This window comes from Eublepharis macularius, chromosome 5, assembly GCF_028583425.1.
Source record: "Eublepharis macularius isolate TG4126 chromosome 5, MPM_Emac_v1.0, whole genome shotgun sequence".
Classification (NCBI taxonomy): Eukaryota; Metazoa; Chordata; class Lepidosauria; order Squamata; family Eublepharidae; genus Eublepharis; species Eublepharis macularius.
In genome coordinates this window covers 87505410-87522847 of record NC_072794.1, presented here as the reverse complement: position 1 = coordinate 87522847, position 17438 = coordinate 87505410, and the positions used below count along the sequence as shown (strand labels likewise).

General features: G+C 44.9%; 1 protein-coding gene across 1 annotated transcript in view; it reads right to left on the bottom strand.

Annotated features, from left to right (window-relative positions):
* Positions 1 to 17438, bottom strand: part of LOC129330010 (calreticulin-like) — a 64347-nt gene that overhangs the window by 18060 nt on the left and 28849 nt on the right. The window contains exon 4 of the mRNA XM_054979830.1: positions 14922 to 15035. Within this exon, the coding sequence (XP_054835805.1) occupies positions 14922 to 15035 (114 nt within the window). The remainder of the gene's footprint in view (positions 1 to 14921; positions 15036 to 17438) is intronic.

Sequence of the window (17438 nt, the reverse complement as noted above, 5' to 3'; positions counted from 1 at the left end):
TCCAATCTAGAGGGGACACTAACCAGGCTGTCAGCTTCAGCCTGGTCGTGGTAAATAACCACATTGTCCTGAAGAAGGAGTAGTGACAGCAGAAACCGATACGTCCTTTCCTGACATTCTGGACAGGGTGGAGAACCAAGCCTATCTTGGCCAATAAGGGGCAATTACAATTGCTGATGTCTTCTCCCTCATCATTTTGCTGAATATTAAAGTCATGAGAGGGAGAGGAGGGAAGGTGTGCAGCAGACTTTCTGACTAGGTGATTTGGAAGGCGACTCCTAGGGAGGACTTCCATTTGCCTGCACGGGAGCAGTATTGGGGACACCTCTTGTTGAGTGTGGTAGCGAAGAGATCTACAGTTGTAAACCCCCCAGTCTTGGAACAAGGGTTGAAGGAAATCCATATGGAGGAACCATTTGTAATTGCGATCCTTCAAGAGACTCAAGGCATCTGCTTGAGTGCTGACCTCCCCAGCAATGTGAATGGCTGTTAGGGACACCCCATGGTGGACTGCCCATTCCCAAATCAGGGCAGACTCCTGGGAACGGGACAGAGAAACTGTGCCACCTTGTTTGTTCAGATAATGCAGAGCAGTTGTGTTGTCCATGCATATCTGAATATTCTTGCACCTGGCCAGGTGGAGGAAGGCTTTTACGGCAAACTAAATAGCCCTTAGCTCTAGAAGGTTGATGTGAAACTTCGATTCGTGTCAAGACCAAAGGTCGTTCACCTGATTGTCTCCAAAGTAAGCCCCTCATCCCGACAGGGAGGCATCTGTGTAGATGGAAAGGTGAATGCGGCTGGAACCAAACAGGGTCTCTACCATTAGGTTCCATTCGTTGTTCCACCATGACAGGGTTTTGTGAATAATCCTCGGAACCAAGAACTACTTTTACGGGTTCTGGTAGTGTGGATGCAATATCCTGACAAACCAATTCTGCAATTGCCAGCAAACGGCACTATCAGTGTCAGAGAGGCCATAAAACCTAACCGTTTTTGGATTTCCCTTGCACTTTGGCGTCTGAATGAGTGCACCGTGTTCAGATTAACTCGGAACTGAGTTATACATTCCTTGGTGGGAAAAACTCAAGCTTGTGTGGAATCCAACACTGTTCCAACAAATATTACCCTCTGTTGTGGAACCAAGGAGGATTTCTCCAATTTGACTCTTAGACCTAGTTGTTGAAGGGTTGAGAGTATTATGGAAGTGTGACAGGAGACTGACTCTGGACTGGCCCACGATAAGTCAATCATTCCAATAGGGAAATACAGTGCAACCCCTCTCCCTGAGATGGCCAACCACTACTGCTATAACCTTGGAGAACACCCAAGGGGCAGAGGAAAGACCAAAAGGAAGGACCTTGTATTGGTATCTTTCAGAACCACATTGGAACCAAAGGTACTTTCAGTAAGAAACAAGAATTGGGACATGGAAATATATGTCTTTTAGATCCAAAGTAATGAACCAACAGTGTTTTTCTAAAAGAGGTAAAACATCTTTTAAAGATAACATCCTGAACTTTTTCTGAACCAGAAACATATTCACAAAGGAAGATCTAATATGGGGCGAGAGTCCCCTGACATTTTGTCTATCATAAAATAACAGGAGTACACCCCCCCGGAACCGGAGGATGTCACTGGCTCTATACCTGTTTCAGTAGTAGGCTTTGCACTTCCTTCATCAAAAGTGCTTGAGGCGGGGGGAGGGGTGGTCAACTGAGGAGGAACGTTTGGGAGAATGGATGCAAACTCTAGGGAGTAACCTTCCCGAACAGTACCCAGAATTCTTGGGTAATTTTCTCTCATGCACGCAGGGGCAGGGATTGACTGATAGGGAGGGGGAAAGACGGCTTGGCATCAAAAACTGTTTGGTGCTGCCCGATTGCTCTCTGGAGGAATTGGAACCTTCCTTAGACTCATGACGGTAATATCTCTGTCTGGGCTGATTGGAAGGAACCATAGATAGAGCAGGCTGCTGGGTCCGAGGTAGGTGTTGGTTGGGTTGAGACGGGAACCGATTGTACCTGGAGTTGTAATGAGGGTAGGGACTGGGAGCGAACTGGTGCTTGTATGGAACGATTGGGGTAATCCCTAATGACCTAGCAGTCACTTTATCATCCTTGATTTTCTTAAGTGCATCATCAGTAGTAGATGCACCACTGATTTCCCTCAAAGGATAAATCTTCAACTCTTAACCTATGATGTGGGGCTAAGGTGGTGGTTCTAAGCCACACATATCTCTGAATCACAATGGCAGAGGCCATAGCTCGTGTAGAGCAATCCCCAATATGTCTCACAGTAAGGATTTGCTGCTTAGAGAGCCAAAGGCCTTCACCTTGGGGAATTTTTTGAGATGTTGCTTCTCATCAGGGATGAGACTAAGGTAAGGCCCAATCTTGTCCCACAAGAACAGTTGATATCTGGCCATAATGGCCTAATAATTACCAATATGGAAATTTAGGGCAGAAGAAGCCTAATATATCTAGCTTTCCTGCCCTCTTTATCTGTGGGGGCAGAATAACCAGCACCCCATGGGAGGCCCTTGCTCTGTAAGTTCTCCATAATAATGGAGTTAGCAGGAGGGTGATTGAACAGAAAACCAGCCCTGTCTTGCTTTGTTCTATATAAGTTGTCTAATTTATTTTTAAGTCACCAGTGCGGATTTGGGAGTTGACCAAATGTCCTTCTTGACATCTATCATTCTCTGCATAATTGGGAAAGCCACCCGTTGCCTTATAGTGGAGAACTTTGAAGACTGGATCCAACAAAGTCGGAGCTGAACAAGTCACCTTGATCTCCAATGACCTTGCCATTCTGACTAGTAGTTCAGAGTAGAGGTGAAGATGCTCAGTGGGAGAAACAGCAGAGTTCTTTGTTATACATTCATGAAGTAATGGCTCAGATACCAAGTCAGAATCACAGTCGGAACTGTCATCAGGATGCGCTGGTGGATCAAGTGTTGGTTCTGCAGACCTGGTGTCTTCAGGAACTGTTGGAGGAACCTAAGAGGTCTCATCTTTGCGATCGAGGAGTGAGGTTCTGGATGGTTGTACTCATCATGTAGGAAGTAGTGAGGCAGCGGGTAAAGACCCAAAGATCCTCGTAGGAATAATAATGATAGGGTGACTCATAAGAGTATGGAACCCAGGGACGCCTGTGACTTTTAACAACCTCCATACAACTCTTGGTGTCAGTCAGAACCGAAGAAGTTGCTTTCTTATGTGTAGCTCATATTGGAGAAGGTGCAAGTGGGGATAACAGCATTCCCAGTTCTGAGAGGTCTATTTCACTGTCTAGTATGGCAGGAACTGAGGCCAAATGTTTCCTTGGAGTCGGAGGAGGAGTTCTCAGAACTGCAGGTGGGCTGGAAGCCAGAGGCAGAAGGAACCGAAGCTGAAGACTACTTTATCTTATGCGGCTTCAGAGTTGGGCATTTTTTAGTATGCCTTGACTTCAGCTTGGCCTTTTTTGACGGTGGCTTTGAAGAAGACTGAGATGGCCTGGAATCTTTCTGAACTGACTGGTTTGTATAGGCAGCACTTGTAGCAGAAGTAGAAGGAACCAACTGGTTCTTATTGTTGGTGCTTTTAGCTGAAATTGGAGGAACCAAGGAGACCCATTCCAGGCGCTGCAGTCCTTTATTAGCAGCCTTCGAGACTTCAGAGTCAGAAACACCATGGATGGCTGACTGCCATAACGCTGCTTTTAGGCATGATACCCTCTCATGCCTGGCTTTCGGCATGCCTGTTTGCAGATGCCACAGCACAAGGTATCATGTGCATTTCCTAGGCACATTAGGCGTTTATCGTGCCCATCAGATTGGGCCAAAAGTGCCTTTGAAGACATCTTCTTCTCGCTTTATATATTCTTTCTCACTTTCTATCTTCTTGCTCGGATTCAAAGAGGAGCTTGAAGCATGTCCTTCTTCAGCAGTGGCTAAAGAAGAACTGAGGGAGGGGTCTGATTGCCCCACCTTTTATAGTCATGCCCACTCAAAAAGTGCTCAGAAAGGCCAGGCGAGCATCTCACACCTTTTGGAGCTTTGATACGTCCGCAGCAGGCCTGCGCAAGCACAGTTCCCATGTGGGACTGCACAGAAGACACAACGATGACTAACTGGTACCTAGCTATAATGGCCTCATAGTTGCCAATACAAAAGTTAAGGGCCAATGAAGCATAAACCTTTCTCCCTAAAATATCCAGTTTCCTGCCATCTTTGTCTGTGGAGAGCAGAATGGCCAGTATTCCATGGAAGACCCTTGGTTTGGAGAGTTTCCATGACTATGGAATTAGCAGGAGGATGGTTGAATAAGAGCCCAGCCCCACTTTGTTTGGTTTTATAAAGGTTGTCTAACTTCTTGAAGTTGCTCATGCGGATGCCAGAGTGGACAAAGCTTCTTTTGTGACATCTATCATCCCCTGCATGATGGAGAAAGCCGCCAGGCCTGTTGCCTTAGAGTGGGGAATCTTAGTGGAGATAAAGACGTTCCTAGTTCAAGAAAGACTGGCGTTTTGCCATTTAAATGGTAGGAACGAAAGCCGATCGACACCCAGAAGCAGGCAAAGGAGTTCTCGGAATTGCAGGTGGACTGGTTGCCACAGAGGCAAATGAAGCAGAAGCTGAGGATCGTTTCTTCTTCTGTGCCCTTGGAGCCAGGTGCTTATCAGTATACCTCGACTTCAGGTTGGCTTTGTTCCACGGCGGCTCGGAAGAAGATCGAGGTGGGCCAGAATCTTTAATAGGAAATGACTGGTTTGTATTATAGCCCTTGGAGCTGAAGTAGGAGGAACTGACTGGTTCATATTATCGGCACTTGGAGTCGAAGTAGGTGGTAATGAGGAGGCCCATTCTAGGCACTGTGGTCCTTTCTTAGCAGCTTTAGTCACTTTGAAATCGGAGACACCCTTCAGGGCAGACTCCCAAAGTGCCACTTTCAGGCGTGACACCTGTTCCTGCTGGGCATTTGTTGTGCCCATTGGATTGGGCCATCCTGGAACCACACCTGAGTCACTTCTTGAAGAGCGCCTTCGAAATCGCATCTTCTTCTTTCTTCTCTCTGCTTGGAGTCAAACCACGTCCTTCTTCAGCAGCAGCTAAAGAGGAACTGAGAGAGTGATCTGCTCGCCCTGGCTTTTATAACCATGCTCACTAAAAAAGTGCACGAAAAGGCCAGGCAAGCATCTTATGCCTTTTGGAGCTTTAATACATCTGTGGCTGGCCTGCGCATATGCAGTTCCCATGTAGGACTGCACAGAAGACACGACAGTGAACCTACGCTTGCACAGACCTCTCTCTCTCCTCTTCTCACTTTTCCATGTGCTTAATAGCTCCTACCTACTCTCCAGTCTTTCCTTCCTTTTTTTCACCTACTATTATAAAGTTACTATTTGTCAGATGGCTTCCCCCTCCCTCCTTATTGTTGCAAAGGTGGAGGGGGATGCAAGAATGTGAGAAGCAGGAAAGGAAGAAGAGCAGAGAGAAAGAGAAGGATGCAAAGGGCAGGAACTGCCATTAGGGCTTGCTGACCTGCAACCCACTTTTTGGTCCCAACCCACAGGTTGGAAAACACTCCAACAGGATATAGAAATTTGAAAATAAGCAGAAATCTGATACAGAGCTGAAACAATGACAAAGCAAAAAATAATTGCAAAAGCCCTAGTGGCTGGGGTGGGTCAGTTCTGGTGCCAAGAAAAGCAGTATGGTTTTATAATTGCTGCTGCTGCTCCACGGTCCATCCCCACAGAGATCAGTTTGCCTCTTTGGTGCTGGCTAGGGATGTGTGCTTCGGGTATCCAATTCAGAAAAAAAACCCGAATCGGGACTGATTTGGAAAGTTTCGGAAATACCGAAGCAAAGCTTTCTGAAGCGGGTGTGCTGGCAGCAGCCCTTTGCTGGCTGTTTGCAAATACTTTAACTTCTGCAGGAAGTTAAAGCTTCCCATGCGTTCTTAGAAGAAGGGAGGGGGGAGAAGAAGTGAGTGACTCACTACCTCCTCCTAACCCCTCCCAACTTACAAAAAAAGTGAGAAGCTTTGCTTTGCTAGCTGTTTGCATTGCAATGCAATGTAAGCAGCCAGCAAAGTCAGAGATTCCCGCCGAATTTACAGGTTCGGAGGGATGAGTGACTAGACTAGGAGTACAAGGGGGAGGAGGGCGGGAGATCAGGGAAGGGAGGGGGGAGTTAGGAGTGTCCAATCCCACTGCTGCATTCTCCTTCCAGCCAACGGATTCTCTGGAAGGAGATGCAGCAGGAAATTTAAATTAGAAGTTGGCCTTTGGGCCAGCTTCCATTGTGTTCCTGGCCTAGAGAGAGAATGAGAGAGTGCCTGTGGATTCTCTCTGTCTCTGTGGTGTGGCCTGTGTCACGGGCTGGGCCAGCCCAAGCAGGGTGGTGCAGGTCCAAACCTTGATACCAAGTCCAGAGGGAGTTTCAGGAGCCAAAAGCCAAGTCAAAGCAGTGGTCAGAGCACAAGCTAATGCCAGAGTTGAGTCCAGAGTCCAAGAGCAAGGTCAGGCACAGTCCAAGGTCAGTTACCGGTAGTGTCAGGTCCAACAGTAGGCACGGGCAAGGTTCACGGAGCACGGAGTGGTTGCAGACAGTAGAGACGTTGCTTCCACGCCTGGCTGTTGCTCCTGACTGGCTTTTATAGCCAGGCATGGTTTTCAGCCAGCTGCTGGGGCTCCATCCTGAAGCTACTCATCATCACCCTCCAGCAGCTGGCGTTGGCTCAGGAGACGAGCACTGCGCCGTCTCTCCTGCAGCTCCAGTCTCTGGCACTGTCTGCGGCGTTCTCTGGGTGTGGGTGAACCTGGGGGGGTGGAAGCCTCTGGCTGGGCTTCCCCTGTGGTGCTGGCAGTCCCTGACTGAGCTTCCCCTGTGGAAGTCCCTGGCTGCACTTCCCCTGTGGTGCTGGGGCTGGAGAGTACTGATGGCTCTGCTTCAGCTGCTGGCTGTAGGCTCTGATTAGCCAACAGCTGTGGCTCCTGATTACCAGCCTCTGCCGAGTCAGGGCTGGCTGCATGGAGCTCCTCTTCTCCTGAGGAGTCCTGGCTGGCTACACGAAGCCCCTCTCCTCCTGAGGAGGAGTCCTCACTCTCACTGAGCCCAGGCTGGACCATGACAGCCTGGTCTTCTGCAATGGCGAGGATCTGACTGACTCAGTGCTGGACTTCAGGAGACTTGTAGGACAGTCAATCAGAGACTCACTGGCTTTTCTATTTAGGGGGGAGGTGGTGGGTTTCTACTTGTCTGGGTGGGGAGGAAGGGAAGGGAATTTAATTTGAAGCTTTTTACTTTTAATTACTTTATTTTTTTTGTGGGGGTGGATTCTTGTGTGTGTGTGTGTAGTGGCCTCTTTTTTGCTTTGAGTGGCTGCTGGCTGGGGCATTTGTTTGGAGAGGGGAGGCTGGTTTGGTTTTAAGGGTTTATAGTTTAGTTGTGGCTTTTATTTTCCAGTTGCTGTTGGGTGGGCCTTAAAGGGTTAGAGGCTTGATTTTTTTCCAGTTGTTGGGGGAGAGGTTAAAGGTTAATAGTATTTGGATTAAAGGTTAATAGTTACTAATTATCCAAATTAACCAGTTTCCATTCTGTTCCTGGCCTAGAGAGACTCCCCCTGTGGCTGATAGAGGCTCTCTGTTTCCAGTTTGGCTGCAGCCTGCCACTGAGGAGGAGAGGACTTCAACTGGAGGATTCCTGCCTACCTGCCTGCCCATCGCTGGACTGCAGGACTGGTGAGAGACTCAGTCACTGACTCACTGGCTTTTCTGTTTGGGGGGGAGGTGGTGGGTTTCTGCTTGTCTGGGTGGGGGGAAGGGAAGGGAATTTAAAGTTACTATTGGGACTTAATTTCAATTGTTGCGGGGGGAGTTAAAGTTTTTAAGTGTTAAAGTTAGTGCTGTTAGTTTTAGCTGTGTTTGGTTCTACTTTGGGTTTCCCAGAATAGTTTTAAATAGTGTTTTTAAAAGGTAGGCTAGTTGTAGGCCTTCACTGAATATTTGCCCTCTGAACTAAATTGATAGGGAACCAAGGGTAGTTTCCCCCCAGTAAATAGGCTTCTGTAGGAAAAGAATTAGTAAAAGTTAGGTTCTGTTCACATTAGTTATTCTCCAGAGTGAAGGTTAGTTCCCATCATAGGGAACAATGGTGAGTGGCTGGCCAGCCCACTCTGGGGGTGGTGGGGAACTTTGGGATGCGTTTGTGGTTCAGGTGTGCTTTCCCAGGGATGAGCTTGCACTCAGGAGTGAACCCTCCACTGTGGCACCCCTGGCCTGTGCATAATTGCCCTGGGAAAGACAGTTTAAAAGTTCCCATCATAGGAAACAATGGAGAGTGGCTGGCCAGCCTGCTCTGAGGGTGGTGGGAACTTGGGGGTGCGTGTTTTTGGGTCTGTGGGGCTGCTAGGAGGGTAGATTGAAAGGGGGATTACGCCTGTGGCCATGGATGTCACATTCCATGGGTTCCTGCTGTGGAAGTCTGGATATTCCCACAACAGGAACCAATCGAGAGTAGCTGGGCAGTTACTGCAGGGGTGGTTAGTTTTTTATGTGTGTGGGGAGTTTGGTTCTGAGGGGCTGCTTGGGGTGTGTGTAGTGTAGCCATTGGCAGCCACAATCCATATGTTTCTAATGTGTGGGAGTCTTCTCCACAGTAGAAATAAGATGGTGTGGTGGGAAAACCACCCTTTGGGGGCCATAATATGGCCCCCAAAGTGCTATCTCCCTGAAACTTGGGGAAGGCATGGTAGGACAGGTAGAAGCAGGTCCCTTGAAAAGTGGGTGCATTTTGCTTGCAAAATGCCACCTCAAGCCACGTAGAAAGACCCTTTGTTTTTCCCCATAGGGAATAGTGAGAGTGGAGGATGGGGGTACGTTCTTTGGGAGACCATAAAATGGCCCCCCAAAGTGCAATCTCTCTGAAACTGGGGGGAGGGTGGGAGGAGAGGTAGGAGCAGGTCCCCGGAAAATTGAGTGCATTTTGCTTGCAAAATGCCACCCCAAGCCACCTAGAAAGATCGCTTCTTTTCCCCCATAGGGAATAATGCAGAGTGGAGGAGGATGGGGGCACCTTTTGGGGGGCCATGTTATGGCCCCCCAAAAGTCCAATCATTCTGAAACTTGGGGGGTTGTTAGAGGAGAGTTAGGAGAAGGTCCCCACCAAGTCATAAAGACTTTGCTTCATAAAGGAAATGCTCCCCCCTCCAGGCTCTCAGAAAGCCGGGAGTATGTTCCCCATTGAAAATAACAGCCGAATTTTTACGAAGCAAACTTGAATCTTTCTGAATCAGGTATTCCGAAGTGGCTTGCCACTTTGGAATTCCCTTTATTCTGAATCTTTTCCCCAATTCGGGTAAACCGAATCGGGAAACCAGAATCACCCTGGCCCTGCACATCCCTAGTGCTGACTTCAGTACCTTCACTCTGGGTCAGTGTTGTGAGCCAGCCTGCTACACCCATCTCACCACCAGCCACTGATTCTTCCTTGAAGGATGAGGAGTTTGAGGACCAGGCTGTTGCATCACAGGAACCACAACCAGAACAGCAGGATAACATGATAGTATTGTGAAGATGGGAGGGAGTTTTATTGCTTATATCTGTGTATTTTTATCATTTGATATGAAGATTTTGTTAGTTGTGAATCATTGCTGGAAAGGAAATCTAAAAACGTGTACCACTTCTCTAGAAAGTTTGTTGATTTGGGATAGCTTATTGATTATTGTAATTTGTTATCTTATCCATTATGAGGTGTTCCCATATCTCTGTGAACCAAATGCTTAAAATTAGGTGGATGTTGAGACTTCCACTTTGATGACACAGTGGTTTTAGCTGCTACTAGGAGGGCTGAAATCAGGTCCTATTTTATCTGAAGAAGTGATTGGTTTTGCCACTGGTCTAAGAAAATAAGTTCTGGTTCTAGAGGTATAGTGTAGTTTGTTATTAGGGGGATATGATGTAAGACTTTTTGAAGAATTCTAGAAATGTGCTTACACCGTCACCAGCAATGTGAAAACATGTCTACTTCTCCACAGTTTTTCCAGCACAGTGGTGACTTAGCTGAGGATATTCTGCCTAGTTTTTGTGGAGTGAGATACTATTAGTGAATTATTTTGAAGGTCTGTAATCTTGTGCTGATGACTGGTGAACTGAGCAACTTTGATGACCAGGTCTTTTCCCATTCTTCATTTGATATTGCGTTTCTGCAATCCTGCTGCCATTTTGAGTGTAATGATATGATTTTTTCAGGGATTTTATTTTGAGGAAAGAGATGGGGGAACTCTCACCCAGGGCAACTCCCAGGAGGTGATGCGCCTCTCAATACATGCGTATACGCAGGACTGCACAATGACATCACTTCTGGGAAGTGATGTCATCACGCAGGCTGTGGCCGCCCCGGGAGCACTCCTGTGCTCCATGGGGGGGGGGTCTGGTTCAGCCCGGATAAGGCAACATTTGGCCCGGATTGAGCCTGAATTGGCACGGAACGTGCAGGTCTGCCACAGGGGAGCACTCCCCCACCTGGCAGTGGCTGGATCCGGGCCATTTTGGGCCCAAAATGGCCAGGATCAGACTAGAACAGGCTGCTGCTGCATGGTAGTGCACTCCCCAGCTGGGCAGCAACCCAATCCTGGCCGTTTTGGGCCCAATTTTGATCGATTTGGGCCAGTTTGGGCCCTAAATGGGCCCAAAATGGCCAAAACAGCACCGAAAAGGCCCAGATCAGGGCCAAAACAGCCTGGAATGGGTTGCTGACAGGTGGTATACCCCTCCCCTGCTTGGCACCGGCCCAATCCTGGCTATTTTGGCCCTAATCTGGGCCCAAACAGGTCATTTATAAAATACCCATGTGACAGCAGTCACATGAGTATTTTAAAGAGGTGCCGGAACGCTGTTCTGGGGCATTCTGGCTCAAAAAAAGCCCTGCTTTTTGTTTTGTTTGTGTGGATAAGAATACTGTAGATTTTAGCGATTGATCCTTTTCGAGTAGGCTCTTCTGTGCCTTATAGCTCCTCTAGATCTGTTTGGGTTCGTTCATTATGACCTGTAATTTCATTCGGTTGGTGAAGTAGGTTAGTTGAAAACAGAGGAACCGAGGAACTGTTTGATGTAATTTGTTTTCTAACTCAGTTTTTTCTGTAAGGCCATTTTTTGAAGCTATGTCTATTAGCCATATATTCCTTTGTAGTTTCCATTTTAACTGAGTAAACAAAATTTTAATTGAGTAAACGAAAGGACTTCTGTGGGAAGTCCTTCTTGCAATAACAGTGTTGAGTATCTGGATATTCTTGGGATTAGATTATTTGTATATTTATATTTATCCCACGTTTTGAGAATGCCTATAAGAAAGATGTTATATTTGCTTTCTTTTGGTCTATGTTTGCAATTGGATTATATTACATCTTGTATCATCATGGAGTAGTGAACCTGCCCGCCTTTCTGTTTGTAAAACCATGAGGGCTACTCTGGAAACAAAGGACTAAATACTACAAACCACACTTCCCAGAGTGTATAGTTAAAGATAGTTAATTAATTAGTTTCCAGATATTTTGCAGTATATTCACAATAAAAAATAACAATTCACATACAACCAACAGTTAACCATACATTCAATAATCCAATAAATACATCAATAAATAGTTCAATAAATACCACAATAAATACACATGCAATTGTTGCAAAACAGTCCAACTAGTGGAGAGGATGTAATCACTTCGAAACTACAACCGTTCATACAAAATCCAAGAGACACAGAAACAATGAGCACTTAAAGAGTCTCAGAAACAATGAAACAAAATATCTGAAAACTAATTAATTGACTCTCTTTAACTATACACTCCGGGAAGTGTGGTTTGTAGTATTTATGTCTTTGTTTGGAATGCTTTGCCTGTGACTAGACTCTAACTGCCTTATTCTTGGACTGCCTGAACTGCTCGTGGTCTGCCTTGCCTACCAGGTGCCTCCAACTCAGCCATTGGTAGGCGCCCTAGACCCTGAATGCAACTGTCAGCCTGCTTGAGTGAGACACTCCAGTTTGAAACATGGGGGGAGGGGATTTGGGATAGGTGATGTAGCTGCTCCCCTTTTAGGCTTCCCCATGCAAAGACGAGCAGTGTGTTCATTTTCTCTTTTTAAAAAATTGAGCACTTATACTGATATATCAATATAAGCATGTACAAAAAATGAGAAGTGTGCGTGTGCTTTGACATCACCAATGATGCCACCAATGATGACAGTGCCCTTGCTTGAAAATTCTGATTATTCAGGGCACATATGGAAGAAAATAAACTGAGTCCAAAACTGTAAATATATAGGAGGACAAACGTGTGGAAGAACCGTACCCAATCTTATTCTAACGCTTGTGAATCTACTGCTAAGAAAATTAGGAATAAGTTAAGTGTGTGGAAAAGCATAGGGAAGGGGGTGGGGGAGAAGCAAGGGTAAAGCAATTTCAAGCCCCTGAGAGCTTAAAACCCTGCAAGGGAACATTGAAGATAGGGTGATTTCCAAATTGTTCTGTTGACCTGGGTTTCCTTATGGGGCTTCCAGATCCGCTTAGATAATGAAGATAATTTCAGGTGGGTTAGTCATGCAGGTCTGGAGTTAAACAGCAAGATCCAGGTCCAACAGCATCTTAAAGCCCAATTAGATTTCCATGGTATGAGCTTGAGAGTCAAAACTCTCTTTGTCAGATATACTCTTGAAAGCTCATACTTTTACAAAATGATGTATCGTTGGTATATGACTCCTGAAAAATTGGCTAGAATGTATAAGGGGGCGTCAAATGTATGTTGGAAATGTGCTAAACAAGAAGGGACATTTTTTCATATGTGGTGGACATGTAAGAAAGCAAAGAGTTTTTGGTTGCAGATACAATAATAGATTCAGAAGATTTTGAAGATTAAACTTCAGCTGAAACCAGAGACTTTTCTGTTGGGAATAATGGACAGCCAGTTGGAAAAAAGTTTTAGAACACTGTTTTTATACTTTATTACAGCAGCAAGAGTATTTTATGCACAAAAGTGGAAAACTACAACATTGCCTACAGTGGAGGAATGATTGACAAAAATTTTGGAGTTTGCATTAATGGCAAAACTTACTGCATTAATTAGAGAAAGGACATTGACTGAACATTCAATGAAATGACTGAATGGACATTCCCTTCCTGACTGAAGGGAAACCGTTAATAGACTTTTTGCATGAAATGAATAACAAGGATTTGATGGCATCTGGATTTATGGATTAAGAAATAGGACCAATAGAAAAAAGAGGAGGTTTGTGACTAACTTAGAATAAGTGGGACTCTAGAAATGATACATACTTGTTGCGGAGAAAATCGGACCTCAACTTGCAGTGTAATTTAGGGGGGGGGTTGTTTTCTTTTTCTCTTAATTTTATAGATATATGTATTGTTAGTGTGTTATATTTAGAATTATGTGTTTTTTCTTGTTCTCTATGTTTGTTGTTTATTGTGTTGTGGTGTGTAGTTTATGGTTTAAATAAAGAAAATGTTTAATACAAAAAAAAGAAAATAAAGCTCATACTTTGGAAATCTAGTTAGTTTTTAAGGTGTTATTGGACCTGGATCTTGCTCTCTGAATAATGAAGTTGATGGTTGAGTGCTTATCAGTAGAACAGTAAAATGAGACTCACAGAGGGAGCAAACCAAAGGTCTACTTGGAAGAAGGTGCCATTTTATTCAATGCAGCTTACTCCCATGAAAATGTTTCTAGAATTATAACCAAAGATTATTAAGAGGTTTCTGTATATCCAAAGGACTGTCTAGGTATGTAGAAAACTATTTCTCAATAATTTTAAAGATGGCCCTTAAATGCCCACTCAAGAACTACAAATGCTTGCTAAAAGGAAGTCACAGAACATTGAAGTTAGTTTGCATTAGTTAAATGGAAAATAATTAGACTGCTTGAGTTCCGAAGAACTTACAGTATCCTAAATAGGGAAGTTTGGGTTGGGAGGAGGATACTGATCAATGACTTGCCTTCACTTCTTCCTACTTTGTTCAGCTTGGATTTCCCCTTATCTTTTTCTCACACCCAAATAGCTACTAAACTTCATCTTATCCTCATCCAGTCATCCTCAACCCTTCTATAATTGTAAGACTCTAGCTTTAATTCTAAAACTTTTCACCTCCTACATCTTCATTTCCACTACATCCTGCTCCCTTCATTTCATTCATGGTCATCTCATTTTAGATCCTTCCTTCCCTCTTCTCCTTTCTTTTGTGAACAGAGGCATTTTGTCACAGTGCTCCCTGTTGCTAGAAAATTCTTCCTCTTTCTATTCATCAGGCTGCTCCTCTCTCTTCCACATCTTCATTCACAAAATTTAGTTCATGGTCAAAGTATTGAGTGCATTGTCTTACTGTTGATGTATCTTGTCATAACGGTCACAGAAAGCATACAGCAGGATCCAGAACACACTCCAAACATTTTAATCCCATCCAAGCTCATAGTGTAATAATAAGAAAATTATTTAGGGTCTTAAGATCCTTTGGCACATATCACTAGGAAGGGCCCACATTCAAGACTGTGATTATAGTGATACCACCACGTCATTGAATTGAATTGTGGGGACATAGCCAGTTGAAAAGTATCCTCCTCTCAACCCAAACTTCCCTTTTTAGGATAAGACTACTAACTTCAATGTTCTGTGACTTCCTTTCAGCACACATTTGTAGTCCTTGAGTGGGCATTTAAGGGACATCTTTAAAATTACTGAGAAATATTTTTCCCTTTTCCCTGCATCTCCTTAATTATATCTCATGTTGCTTCTGGCTTAGGGATGCAGAAAGCTGTATTGGGAAGACAAAAATGGCAAAAAGCCCTTCTGTGAACATGTTCCATTGTAGAAGGATTGGATTCAATCCTATATAATGTATTTATGATTAAGTAAACCTTTACTAATCTTACCTTATATTCAGGGTTTGGAATCAATGGTGGTGCCCACTCTCCATCCATCTCTTCATCCCAGTCACCTGGTTTTTCAAAATGTGGGTCAGGAATTCTTTCTGGCTGGTCCCAGTCCTAAAAAAATACAAAGGGGGGGTAAAGAGCTTAACCGCAATACAGCCACGCACCACACAACAAAAAGAAGCTCACCCCAGGCGGAAATTACCCAAGGCAAATATACAACTTTCTGCAAATTTTAGTGTGTAATACAAAAATACAAGGAACAATAAATAATTCCACAGACCAGTAAATATACAATATTATTGTCAATAATAGCTATAGCTGGTATAGTCCCCAATTTGCACGAAAAGGGCAATGGCCCTAGTAGACAGCCGTAGTCCAACAAGCTGTCCCGATCCAATACGTGTAGAGGCCGCTGAAGGTAAGCAAATTAAAGCAACTGAGGCAAAAAACAGCAAGACGTCCCGGTCCGACGCTTGTAAAAGCCGCTGTAGAATGAGCGGGAATGGATAAATAAGGCACTGAGGCCAAACACAACAAGCCGTCTCAATCTGACGCTTGTAAGAGCCGCTGTAAGGTGAGCGGGAACGGAGAGCTGAGGCAACGAGCGTAAGCCGGCCAGATCGTTCTCTTTTTCTCGTTTCAGACCTAATTACGTCTTTCATCAGGCCATAATATATCATAAATCACAATTTTAAACTCCCAGGAATTTATCCAACATATGCGGAGCATATAATCCCTGTCCCTACCAATGCACCCCTCTGAGCTACCTATGACACAGCCCTATAATCGGGGTAGAAAGCCCTCCTGAAAGTCCTTCCGTTGTGCATAGTTTGTGAAAAGCCAGGAGAGTGGGAGCTTTCCTAATTGCCTCAGACAGCATAGTACAGGGGCTACCACAGAGAAAGCATCTGTGTCACCGCAATGTTCCCTCTAAGTGGTGCCGTGTTGTGAGTGTCATAGTACAGCCTGAGCTTGACGAGTCCTCTGAGGAGGAGGAACTGGAACAGCTGACGCTTGCTGACAGCCTTGCTCCTCCTGAGGAGGAGCAGCCTGTCTCCCAGCAGCCGTCCACAGCTGAACAGTCAGATGCTGAATCCCAGCCAGAAGCTCCCCTTCCCCACCCAGAGCCACCAGCCCAGATGCAGCCAGCTTCCTTATCCCCTCCAACATCTCCAGACTATCGAGAGCAACGTCGGCGTAGCAGGGACAGAAGAGACTTACAGACCCGACATCAATCTGCACGCCTCCGGGCTCTGAACAGGCCAGCCTTCTCAGAGGAAGGAGGGGCTTCAGAGGAGGAGACTTGAAGCAGCTGTGCGAGCTGACCGAATGCCCTTAGAGTATAAAAGCCAGAGGGAGGGCTCCCTTCAGCGTGGCTTCAACAAGTTCTTTAAGTTGCTACTGTACTGCCTGTGTTTGCTCCTTGGAACTGTCTCTCTGACCTCTGACCCGGCCTGTCCTCGACTACTCCCTTGATTTACGGACTTTGCACATTCCTCGCCTTGCCAGCTGGACCTCGTTACCTGTCAGCAGCACTCTGCAGACTCGGCAACCTCTGGAAGCAGGACAGTGAGCTGGAAATACTTTGTGAGCAGCAACTTGCATTAAAGTTTTGAGTGTGCCTTTTCCAAAACCAGAATCTATTTGATTAAAAGACTTTTTAATTAGATTGTCTGAGGCATTGGTATTGGGTGCCATCAATATGCTGATGACACCCAGTTATGCATATCTTTAATTAAGTCTCCTAGATTGTAATCTCCACACTGGGCCACTGCACAGTAACTGTGGCCAAGAGATAGACGGAAAACAAAGGGAAACTGAATCCAGACAAGGCAAAGGTGATTTTGATTAGAGAGGTTGATATATTGGAGCAGCCTGCATTTACCTGCATTGAATGGGGGTAGATCTGTTTTGGCATACTCCATTAAATGTTTCTGAGTTTTACTAGCTTCTAGCTGTCCGGTGAAAATGCATGTCTGAATAAATTTATCTATGTCAGATAAATTTATCTGAATTTTGTCGTATTTTTCTATTAGCAGCTGTGGCCATTTTTGCTACAGTAGTGAAGCTTAACACCAATTTTATATCTGAAGAGAGACACACACACACACACACACACACACACACACACCCTTTTAAACAAATCTAATAGAATCACTTTTGGATCTAAAGGAATGTGACTTCCTAGCATCTTATTAATAAATTGAACCACATACTGTCAGAAATACAAACATGCATTTTCACCAGAAGGCTAGATTCTAATAAAACTCACGAACATTTAATGAAGTATGTCAAAGATCCATCCCCATACAGTTTAATGTAGTCTTCTCCAATCTATCAGCCTCATTTAACCATATATTAAATAGTGCATCTTTAATATATGGAATTCACTGCCACATGATGTGGCAACTGCTAGAGGGTATTAGGGACTTTAAAAATATTAGAGAAATGTGCAGATAAAAGGTTTATTCAGTTATTTTAGCATAAGAGTTAAGTGGATACTCCATGTTTGGG